Source organism: Lagenorhynchus albirostris, chromosome 19 (assembly GCF_949774975.1).
Source record: "Lagenorhynchus albirostris chromosome 19, mLagAlb1.1, whole genome shotgun sequence".
In the NCBI taxonomy this organism is placed as follows: Eukaryota; Metazoa; Chordata; class Mammalia; order Artiodactyla; family Delphinidae; genus Lagenorhynchus; species Lagenorhynchus albirostris.
In genome coordinates this window covers 33,667,987-33,679,497 of record NC_083113.1, presented here as the reverse complement: position 1 = coordinate 33,679,497, position 11,511 = coordinate 33,667,987, and the positions used below count along the sequence as shown (strand labels likewise).

Sequence of the window (11,511 nt, the reverse complement as noted above, 5' to 3'; positions counted from 1 at the left end):
CTGCTCACTCATGCAACCTGCTGCCTCCACCCAGAGCAGTGGCTTCTTTACTTCTTCTCTTCCCAGAAAGATGCTGAGGTTGACAGCTTTTAGCCTGACTCTTATGTTTCTTTGGCAGTTAGAGGCCAGGCTGGCCTGTAAAGGCATCCCCTTCCTTCTCTTTTCATTGGGAGAAAACTTAGAAACTTTTCAATGTTAGAGGCAGAAGAGCTGGGAACCTGAAAGTGGGTTGTGTCTGATTCTAAAAGTTCTTCCCTCTCGCTGTCATTACCTTATGCTGCCACAAAGTGGTGAGTTAGAGATTTGCCTGAGCTGGGTGGTCTTTACCTTCCACTGATTATCCAAAATGTTACAGACTTGGAGCAAGGGAACAGGGTTCTCTCCGGAAAGGTGATAGGGACGAATGCTCTGTGGTTAGCATGCCACTTCCCACCTTGCAGGGGCAAACTCGAAATTGCTTACATTTTCCTACAGGCCTTGACACTGTCAGATGAAGAGGATTTAGGACTTGTTTTGGTGCTCTGGGAGATGACTAGACTAGGGAACTTCTGCTATGTAGACATCTAGGCTGCGTGGGTCTGTGGACCCGCCATCTAACCCCCATCATGCACTGGCTCAGGTCCCTGCAAAGCCATCCCACTTATGTGAAGAGAGAACAGACACATGGTCAGGGGAGGGCCTGGGGGGTAGTTGAGAGGGGTATGGGCCAGCCCTTGATGGGAGAAGGTTTCTGAGATGGTCCTCAGTTTCATGCAGTTGTTTTAGATATTGACTGACTGAGGCCGTTTGCTGTGGGGCCCTCAGGTCTGGGAGGCCTGGCCTCTTAGACCCACAGTCTGTTCTTATGAGCAGTTGTGTCCTGGGTTGAGACTCAGCAACAGGAGAGAAGCTGGCAGGCCTACAGGGAGGCCTCAACCAGAGCCTTTCTGCTTTTATCTATCTTAGGTACTGGGCTTCCAAGTAAGAAGTGTTTGGCAAAATATAAAGTTATGTTACTAAGATTCTTGTTTTGGATGCCAGGGCCCTATCTGGTCACCTCCTTCTTTCTTTGGAGCAAGAGCAGAACTTGTGACTTCTCTGTATTGTGGACAGATCACCCCGGACTGTCACCCGTGAGACAGCTAATTAAAGAGGGATGACAGTGAGCTGGGAGGTTGGGATGCCTGGCCCAGGGATGGGGAACTGAATGGGGGTTGGGCATGGAGACAGCCACCATCCCCTTTGCCGGAGGAGCTGAACTGCCAGCAGACTTCTTTGGTAGCATGTGAAGGGAGCAGATCTCCCAGCCCTGAGCCCCTCTTGCTTCCCTGATGTGGTTTATGTCAATGTGGCGAGTGCAGGCAGATCAGGGAGAGGCCCCGGGAGCAGCTGCATGTCCCTGCCTCAAGCTCACGATTTCTTTCTTCTCTACAGAACCAATCATCAGGGAAGGCAGAGCTTCCCCGCCATTGCTGGCACCCTGCCTCGAAGACCCCCGTCCTGTAGGCAGAGCCTTGTAGTCTGTCTTGGTTAATGACTTGGGCCGCCTGACTAGCCCCTCTCTGTGCCTTGTCTGAGGTCCTCATCCATACCTGATCCTGGGCAGCTTCTCTCTCTGGTGTGGGTCATCTTAAGCGGGGAAACTGAAGCCATTACTCTCCAAACCCTGTTTCATCTTCCCAAGCATGTCGGAAAGCTGGCAGCAGCCACCGCAGACGCAGCCGCAGCAGCCGCAGCCGCCGCAGCCTCAACACCACGCAGAACCACCGCCGGCCCTGGCCGAGCACACACTGACCCCAGGCACAGCTGAGAACCCCCTGGGCTGTGCCGTCTATGGCATCCTTCTGCAGCCTGACCCGGGCCTGCAGCCCCCGCAGCATGCGCCCCTGCAGCCAGCAGGCGAGCCAGGCCCCAAGTGCGGCGTGTGCGGTCACGACCTGGCGCACCTGTCCAGCCCGCATGAGCACCAGTGCCTGGCAGGCCACGACCGCTCGTTCCAGTGCACGCAGTGTCTCAAGATCTTCCACCAGGCTACCGACCTGCTGGAGCACCAGTGCGTGCAGGCCGAACAGAAGCCTTTTGTCTGTGGCGTCTGCAAGATGGGCTTCTCGCTGCTCACGTCGCTGGCGCAGCACCACAGCGCGCACAGCGGCACTGGGGGCCTCGTGAAATGTTCCATCTGCGAGAAGACCTACAAGCCCGCCGAGGCGGCTGAGCCCGCGGCCACGGCCGCCCCTTCGCTGCCCCCGGCACCCCCTCCGCCCGCCGTAGCCCCTGCAGAACAGGCCGACAAGCCCTACAGCTGCCCCATCTGCCAGAAGCCCTTCAAGCACCTGTCGGAGCTCTCGCGGCACGAGCGCATCCACACAGGCGAGAAGCCCTACAAGTGCACGCTGTGTGACAAGAGCTTCAGCCAGTCGTCCCACCTGGTGCACCACAAGCGCACGCACAGCTCGGAGCGGCCGTACAAGTGCGCGGTTTGCGAGAAGACCTTCAAGCACCGCTCGCACCTGGTGCGCCACATGTACGCACACTCGGGCGAGCACCACCTGTTCCGCTGCAACGTGTGCGAGCTGCACTTCAAGGAGTCATCCGAGCTGCTGCAGCACCCGTGCACGCCCAGCGGGGAGCGGCCCTTCCGCTGCGGCGAGTGCCAGAAGGCCTTCAAGCGGCCGTCGGACCTGCGGCAGCACGAGCGCACGCACAGCGCCGAGCGGCCCTTCAAGTGCGACCTGTGCCCCATGGGCTTCAAGCAGCAGTATGCGCTGATGCGGCACCGGCGCACGCACAAGACCGAGGAGCCCTTCAAGTGCGGCCTGTGCGAGAAGGGCTTTGGGCAGCCCAGCCACCTGCTTTACCACCAGCACGTGCACACCCTCGAGACCCTCTTCAAGTGCCCTGTGTGCCAGAAGGGCTTCGACCAGTCGGCCGAGCTGCTGCGGCACAAGTGCCTGCCGGGCGCGGCCGAGCGGCCCTTCAAGTGCCCGGTGTGCAACAAGGCCTACAAGCGGGCGTCGGCTCTGCAGAAGCACCAGCTGGCCCACTGCTCGGCTGCCGAGAAGCCTCTGCGCTGCACCCTGTGTGAGCGCCGCTTCTTCTCGTCCTCCGAGTTCGTGCAGCACCGCTGCGACCCGGCCCGCGAGAAGCCGCTCAAGTGCCCGGACTGTGAGAAGCGCTTCAAGTACGCCTCCGACCTGCAGCGGCACCGGAGGGTGCACACGGGCGAGAAACCCTACAAGTGCCCCAACTGCGACAAGGCCTTCAAGCAGCGTGAGCACCTCAACAAGCACCAGGGCGTGCACGCCCGGGAGCAGCAGTTCAAGTGCGTATGGTGTGGCGAGCGCTTCCTGGACGTGGCCCTGCTGCAGGAGCACAGCGCGCAGCACAGCGCCGCCGCCGCTGCGGCCGAGGGCGCCTACCAGGTAGCCGCCTGCCTGCCCTGAGTCCCCGCCGCGGCCCCCACCAGGCCCGGCCCGGCCTCCTCGCACCCATCCCTGCACCCGGCTCGGTGTTCTGAGGGAGGCCCTGGGCAGGTGGAGGGTGTGGGTGCCTGGCACTCCCGGTACAGGCCTGGGTGGGGAGCGGGGGCGGCAGATTGCTGTGGCTGGTCCTGACCCCACAGACCTCTTTCCCATTACAGGATTCGCTTTCTTGAGAGACCTCAGCCTCCCTTGTCTCTGGGGGCCTGGAACCAGGCTGGAAGTCAAATGGCCTCTCTCCACCCCAACGAGGGGGTGGTGCTAGCCCAACCTTCCCAGACCTTTCAGCCTAATTAGAAATCGGATAGGTTAGGAAAGAGGAGGGTCACGGTAGGGCCTGGGAGAAGGGCTGGACTCCAGAGGTAAGCTGGGTATAGGGCATCCCCCTTCAGGTTGCTGTTTGAGGGAGAAGGCCAGCTCCGTGGTGTAGTCCTGGAACCAGGAGGGCAAACTGTGAGCCACCGGCCTCTCCGTCAGCTTCAGCCAGGGGCGATGCATCCTCCAGGTTTCTGGCAGGCGAGACATACAGGGGTGCTACACACCTGTGGGCTCAGTCTGCTTGGAGAACAATTGGCCCAGCCAGAAGGGAGGAGGCAGAGAAGTTCTCCTGTGACTCACTCAGCCAGGGACAGTGCTGTCCACAGGGAAAGGAGGAAAGGCAGCCTTTGCACCCAGGGCTAATCCCACTGTTTTGGAAGTGCCCCTCCCACCTTTGCGGCATGGTTCCAAGCACTGGTGGGGAATGTGCTCTCAGCCCTACAGAACTACTGATGTGAAAGAGGGGGTTGTTAGATCACCTGGTGCCTGGGAGGAAGCAGGGCCAAGCCTGTGATCTTCCCAGTGGATGGGAACAAGTGTCACCCCTTTGAATTGTGTGAACCAAAGCCTCAAGGGCGTGGCCCTAATCAGGCCGCCCCAGCCCTGCTTCAGGGCCAAGACCATGCCTGGGTACCCAGGGTAGGGGAGGTGAAAGGACCATGGGAACGCCTCTGACCTCACAGTGCCCTCCCAGCCCATGCGCACCCTCCCCCATCAGTCTGGTTGCTGGCCTGTACTTTAGGGGTCTTGCTCTACCAAGATGCTCTGGACAACATCCAGCTACTTCCAAGGCCATAGTGTTCTCCTTCGGGTCCTCCTAGGGTCCCCCTAGGTCTCTGGCTGCCCACTAGGCTCATGGAGCCGAGGGTGTCCAGGATAAGGAGTGGGCAGGGGAAGAGGGTTGTTAAGGAAACCGGTAGGTAGATGGAGTCGATTGGTATTGCTTGATGGCCGGGACTGTCCTCGGGAAGGCCAGAAGACCTTTACTATCAAAATGATTCTCTTGAACCCAGCTCTGCCCCACCCTCTCCCAGCCCCCTTCCCTGGGTCTTAAAAGGAGACTTTAATCAGTGCCCACCCCAAGATCCCAGAGGAGCAGGGAGACCTGTCTTGTCCCACCCTCACCTTCAGAAGTCTGAAAAGCCCTCATCCCCCTCCTCTGCCTAGGTTCCCTTCCTGTGCCCGCAGAGAGGGGCTGGTCCTTCCCCTCGGTGCTGGCTTTAGTCACAATGCCTCAAAAGACGTGGAACCCAGGCTGACAACAGTCCCAACTGCTAATGTTTTTCTTTCATTTTGCTTTCTAAAAGCAGTTGTTATACTGTTCATAACATTGTATAGTTTAATTTCATGTCATTTTGGATCTTATATAAAATGTGAGAATTTGGATTTTTAAAAAGAATGACTCCATTTTAGATAGCCCTTTTGATGTTAATATATAGTGAGTCCAATGTATGCTTTAGAAGTAAAGACATTGACCTTCACAGACCAAAGCACAGTTTGTTCTGGTCATTCTTCAGAGGGTAATGTTGGGACATGGAGAGGGAGTGAGGTGTGCAGTCCAGGGTGGCAGGCTTGGGATTGGGACATAAGGCTGGGTTCGAATGTTTTGAACATTCTGTTTGTGTGACTTTGGGCAAGTCACTTAACCTCTTTGGGACTCAGTTGCCTCATCTATAAAATGGGGAGGTTAACCCTTGCCTTGCTTGGTTCTTGTGAGAATTAAGTGGAATCGCATACGGCGGCCCTGGTGGGGAAGCTGTGACGATGCTGACGGTACCAACTGCACGACACTTGGGATCCTTGGGCTGTGACCTCTTGACATCCTTGGGGTTTAACTGCAGCCCCTGTAAAGGGAGCTGATCTGTGAGGTGGATGGATGGTCAGAAGCTGGGCTCATGGATGGTCAGAAGCTGGGCACTGGGCCTGGTAAGCAGGAGAGCTTGCTTAGCCCCTGTGGAAAATCAGGGTCTGCCTGGAGCAGCCTACAGGCGCCGCCCCCGAGGATCACACGCTCTCTCCCCACTCCTGCTCACCCTGTCGCACAGTGATCCATCTGCATGTCCAGCCCAGCCGCCTGCATCTCAGCCTTCCTGCACCCCTCTTCTGTCCCCTATCCTGTCCCGCAGTGGGCCAACTGCAACTCAGGCTCCTGTTTCTCAAAGGCAAGGGTGGAGGTGGGGAGAGGAAGGTAGAAGCAACTCCCCCCAGGTCTGAGAGCCAGTGGAAGGTGGTCAGGAGGGACCCCTGCCCTGAAGGTAGGGGTGGAGATGAGGGTAGAAAGAGGATAAGGAGCTACCCACACTGCAGAGAGCTCAAAACTGGCTTCAGAAGTCTTAGTGGAGAGGCCAGGGGGGACCCCGGATGTGATCAGGACCCCATGGTCCTCTTACTCCCTCCACGTGTGGCCACAGGAGGACTCTGCCCTTGAGAAGCCGTGTGCAAGCGTCTACCTCTCAGCGAGGACGCCCAGGGCCCCTTGTCCCTGTGCCCGGCTTGAATCCTGGCTTCCTTTCTAGTTCAGTGACCTTAGGCAAAACCCACCCACCTCGCAGAGACTCCTGGAAAGCACTGGCACGTGTTGGGTGCTTTATAGCTTCAGGTTGCTCTTCCTGAACAGATGGTGTTTTGCGTGTGCCCGGGGCCACAGGAGCCCTGGATGGGCCCACATGGAGGGTGCAATGACTTTTTCTTCCTTTGTCCCCACCTTGCCTCCCCTCACAAAGCAGTGGGGCTCCCACCTGGGCCAAAACCAGGGCCATGAATGGAGCCCTGGCCTGGGGGCCTGCGTGTTCAGGCTCAGGTCTTAGACCTTTGATAACAAGTGATCACAGGCAGGCTCTGTTCCTCTTGGGGTCTTGATTCCATCTGAAGCAGAGGTCTTGACCTCTGATCTCTAAGGGTCCTTAGAGACCTGTCGCTCTGATTCTGGGAAGGTAACCGGATCAACCCGTGGCCCCTGTTCCCCTTCCTGCCTCTCTCGGCCTCCAGTCTGCTCCCCACCTGTCTCATTCTGGTCTCTCTTGATTGTAAGTGACAGGAACAGCGCAAACTGGCTTAAGCAGCCACACACTGTACCTGGCCACACACACAGGTACCTCTCCCACCTACCTGCCCAGGAGCCCCACCGCTTCCTGTGTCCCATAGCTGATGTGAGGCCCTATCTCTCAGAGCATGGAATTTTCATGGGGGAACTTCAGGTGCTGTGGCTAGCGCTACAAACTAGCACTATCACCTTTAATCTCCGGGTAATCATTCCCTTTGCCCCAACCACTGACAGGATGGGAAGAACGTGATACCTTGGGGTGAGGGGTGACATGTGGTTGAGGGCCAGAGGAGCGAGAGCGAGAGGCTGACATAAATTCACATTCTGGAGTTAATAATTTCCCCTTCCTGGGGAAAGAGGCACTGCTGGGTGGGATGGGGGTCCCTTTTCCTGGGTCCTCGAAGTCATTGCCAGAGCAAGCTGGGCTACCAAAGACAGCTTCCCTAGGGAGCCCATCATTTGACGGCTCTGTCAGACTCCCACTGTGCGGCTGGCTCTGTGCTCGGCCTCCCAGGGGGGCAGTGGGAGAGGACCCTGCTCTCCAGGGGTGGAGCCTGTGCTCGTGAACCACTGTGGCAGCACTGTGCTGTCGTAGTTAAGAGCACAACAGTCAGGCCTGGCTGGAGTCCCGCCTCTGCCACTCATCAGCACCAAAGCTTTGGGAAGGTGTTTGGACCTCTTTGGGCCTCATTTTCCTCATCTGTGAAATGGAGCCGTTAATGCTCTCTTCTGGGCTTAGGGTGAGGGTCCCATGAAATGACCTGAGTGGAGTGTTTGCCACATAGTGGCCACTCAGGAAAGCAGAGGACTGGGAGGTCAGGGGCAGAAGGGAGCCAGCCTAGCTCTCCTACCTGAGCGTCAGGGCTCTCCCACATGCACCCTGCTACACAAGACCTTTCCCATCCACCAGCTGGTCTGAGCCTCATACCATCTCCATGAGATGGGCAGGGCAGACCTGAGGAAGTGTTTTGTGCTGATCCTTGAGAAGTCCAGGCGCTTCCCAAAGCCGTACGCTTAGTGATGAGAGAGGCCTGGCATTGTGGGGTCTGGCTAGGTGGGGGGATAGGTGGCGGGGTGGGACCGCCTGGGCTCTGAGCCCACAGACCTCCAGCTTCAGCCACTGAAGCCCGGGGCTCTGGCTCCAGCCCACTCTTTGCGGGCCAGGAAGCCGGGAACAATGGCCGGGACTGGTGCTGGCACCAGGGCTGGCCATGGAAGCAGGAAAGCTCTCCACCAGCAGGCAGAGGGGGCAGCCAGCCCTCGGCCTGCTCTCAGCTCCTTGAGGGACTGCAGCCTCCGTTTTCTGTCCTGCCATCTGTGCAGAGGCAGCTCCATAGAGAGCCTCCACCAGACCTCCCAGTCCCCAGCCTCATCCCTCCTCCAGAGCAGGCCCCAGACAGGACCATGGACTGCTCAGGCCTTGGAAATTTGCCCAAGGCCTCTGCGCCTGGGCCGGGCTCGCCTGTGATAAGCTCCGCATCCCATCCTCAAGACGGTGCTTTCTTTGTTCCTTGAAGGTCATGCCTCCAGGAAAAGCCTTGGCCCGCTATTGAGTTTTGCAGATTCTGGCAGGAATGCCCAGTCCTCCTTCGGGGCCCTGAAAAGGAGGTCGAGGGGAGGGGCGGAGGTGGGCTGCGGCCTGTGGGGTCTCCCTCCGCACTGTGCGTGTGTGTCCATCCCCACTCTGGGTCTGCATTCCTGCCTTTGTTCATCCATAAGCATCACTGAGCACCTGCTGTTTGCCAGACACTGAGCTGGCGCGGCAGAGCATGAAGGTAGAACTTCAGATGAGTTTTGAGGTTTTCATGTATCAAAAGGTAGGGTCAGAAATGTCAAAGCTGCTGGTATTTAGTACAAAACATTACCTGTGAGAGTCCTCCCCGACCCTCACCCCGTTCTCCCTGAGCTAGGACCCTTACTCCACCCCTGATCCTCCCCATTGCCAGCCCCAGGGTGAGGGTATGTGTTTTGCGTGTTACTTTGTAATAAACACAACTATTACTTTGTAGTAGTTGTATCATTTAGTCCACACCCGTGTGTTTGTTCTGGGAGGCCCCAGGCCCCATTCCTGAGTCCCAGATCCTGTTAGAGAGATAAGAGGGGCCGGCGAGTGCAGTATTTCCTAAGAGCCTACGGTGGGCCAGAGGCTATGAGTTAGTCCCCCTGAAACAGCTACGTTTCCTGTCCTCATAGTCTTGGGGAAGAATTGGGGAGAAGGGAGGATTTGAGAGAGGCCTGCTTGGAAGAAAGGGTGAAGTTTGGGTAGGAAGAGATTGGGAAAGCATTTCAGGTGGGAGGAAGGCGTTGACTAAAGGTTAGGAGTCAGACAGGAGCCTGGGTGTTTGAAACAGCAAGGAGACTGGTGATGCCGTTGTGGGTAGGGGTAGCGCATGGAGGCCCAGGGCCTGGGTACTGGATTGGGATCAGGCCAGGAAGTCCTGGAGGTGAGGCCATGGGGGCTGGGCTGTCCCCAAGGCAATGGCCACAGGGAGGATTTCTACTGTGATCTCTCTATGAGGAGCAAAGAGCCCCCTGAGGCTGAGGGAACTTCCAGGCCGGGAGACAGTGGCCCAGGCTGGGTGGCTTCTCTCCATCTCTTGGGATTTTCAACCTGCAGATTCTGCCACTGCCAGTAACTCCAAGAGAACTTTCTGGTGGAACATCTTCTCCTCTCTCTAAGCTCAGGTCGAATGTCCCCACTGGTTTCCCCCCGACTCTTGGCGTGCATCTCTCTCATAGCAGGAAGGCAGTAGAGTATGGTGGCCACAGGCTCAGGGGGTCAGGCAGGCTGGCTTCAATTCCCAGCTCTGCCAATCACCAGCTGTGTGACCATGGGCCAGTCATTTAGCCTTTCTGAGTTCATTTCATCATCTGTAAAATGGGTCTAAAACTGCCCACCTCCTGGGTACTGCAAAGTGCTTAATATTGATACATCGCCTTTGCACGTAAAAAATAGCAAGTGCATGCTAAATCAGACTTGTTAATGCACGTCTGCTCTGTATTTCCTTTATTCTTGGGCACATATTTTTATATCTACGAAATTGGGATTCAGTGTACACCTGGTGAGGAAGGACCTAATCAAATTCCTAGGCTTGAGGAACATGATCTAGGTGTGCTCACATTCTCACCTTCTGCTTTCAGGTTTGAATCAGCTGGGTTTACCTCTCTCCTACTGGACTAGAAGTACCTCTAAGGCAGGCAAGCCTTCTGGTCTGTGTCCCAGCACCCAGCGTGGGGTCTGGCGAGGCCTTGAATGTCTGCTGGGCCAAATTCCCAGAGGGACTTGTCCAGTTATTCAGTGTCAAGGAAGCAGGGCCACGAGAAGACACACAGGCGCTTGATTCCCTCTGGTATCTCAGCATGCTCTCTGGAGCTCCCTGACTGCCCCCAGTCTCACACAGGCCAGGACTTCAGCATCTCTGCTATGAGCCTTGGGCAAATCTATTTCTCTCTGAGCTATCATGTTGGAGGGGACACTCAGGGCTGAAGAATGTGGCTCTCACACCTCAGGGGCCTTCGCCAATGGCTTCCCAAGGTTCAATCCAGGTGGACTGCCCCTGGGCTTGGAGGAAAGTGCTTCTTCCTGCATGAAATGGCAGGAAGCTGGATACCTCCTTGACAGGCCCCCAAGGAGGAAAGGGCTCTGATCTGCTTACCACTTCCCATCCCCTCCTCCCCACGCTCCTGTCTCCTGCCCTGTTGTCAGCAGAGCCCCATACTTCAGGACAGAGAGACAGACTCCTTCCCTCACCTCGGTATAAGGGTGATGATCTCCAACACCACCCCCAAAAGAAATTAAAATCAGCTTTGAATTTGTAAGGCAGGCTCTGTCTGCATATCAGACAACAAAACAACTCATTTCCTTGTTTATTACCCAAGGTTGAACAAAAGACCCCCATTCTGGGAAATAACTTATTCTACGAATATTGAGCACAAACTATATGTGAGTACTGTGGCAAGTGCTGGGACTGAATTTGAGTCCTGGGTTCTGGTTTTGGCTGGAGCCTTTCCCTGATCTGGGCCTCAGTTTTCCCATCTGTGAAGTAGAGTAGCTTTGGTTCTGCTCACTCTCCTGGGTGCTTATGGAGTATGAGGCCTGGAGGAGGTGATGTGTTCTAACCAGTATAACACAGGGTCCAGAGGTGAGGGGCTGGTATTATTGTTTTAAACTCCTTCCACCTGAGACCAGGCTTGCATCCACTAGGTGCTCAGTAAATATTAGTGGAAGGGGATGAGGAGGATGTAAGTCAGGGTTTCCTAACCTTTGTGGGCACTGACTCGCCTGAGAATCAGATGAAAACAAGGAGACTTTCCATGGAAAATGCACATGTGGGTGGACCCACGGTTTTGCACATGATTTCAGAGGGTTCGTGGATCCCTGAGGCCTCAGATCCTAGCACCAGAAGTCCTGTTCAAACAGTTCTTGAGCTTGGTGGCTATTTACCCTGATCTGGGTCTGTCCTTGCAGACTGGCCACAGGTGGGATGGTATTTGGAAGGTCCTGGAGCTAAATGCTGATGCTGGCGGCTCTAACACCCAGCCACGCCGAGACACTCTTCTTTAGCCCAAAACTTTGAGCAAGGTTATTCTGGACCTGGCGCAGGAGCCCCACGGCTGTCCCCAGCACATCAGGCCTCCTTTCTGTAGGTTGGTAGGCAGATGAGGGCTAGTCCTGAAGCTATGTGAATAGAG

The 11,511-nt window shown here is 56.4% G+C and overlaps 2 protein-coding genes across 2 annotated transcripts in view; both read left to right on the top strand.

Moving 5' to 3' along the window:
- Positions 1-1,664: 1,664 nt before the first annotated feature.
- Positions 1,665-3,253, top strand: ZNF319 (zinc finger protein 319). The gene is made up of 2 exons (XM_060129798.1): positions 1,665-3,201; positions 3,249-3,253. Exons 1-2 carry the CDS (start codon positions 1,665-1,667, stop codon positions 3,251-3,253), a joined length of 1,542 nt encoding a protein of 513 aa, XP_059985781.1.
- The window catches only part of CNGB1 (cyclic nucleotide gated channel subunit beta 1), a gene marked incomplete at its 3' end in the record, with an annotated part of 89,504 nt that continues 81,168 nt past the window's right edge, over positions 3,176-11,511 (top strand). Inside the window, exon 1 of the mRNA XM_060130247.1 lies at positions 3,176-3,401. Coding sequence (XP_059986230.1) covers positions 3,308-3,401 — 94 coding nt within the window. The remainder of the gene's footprint in view (positions 3,402-11,511) is intronic.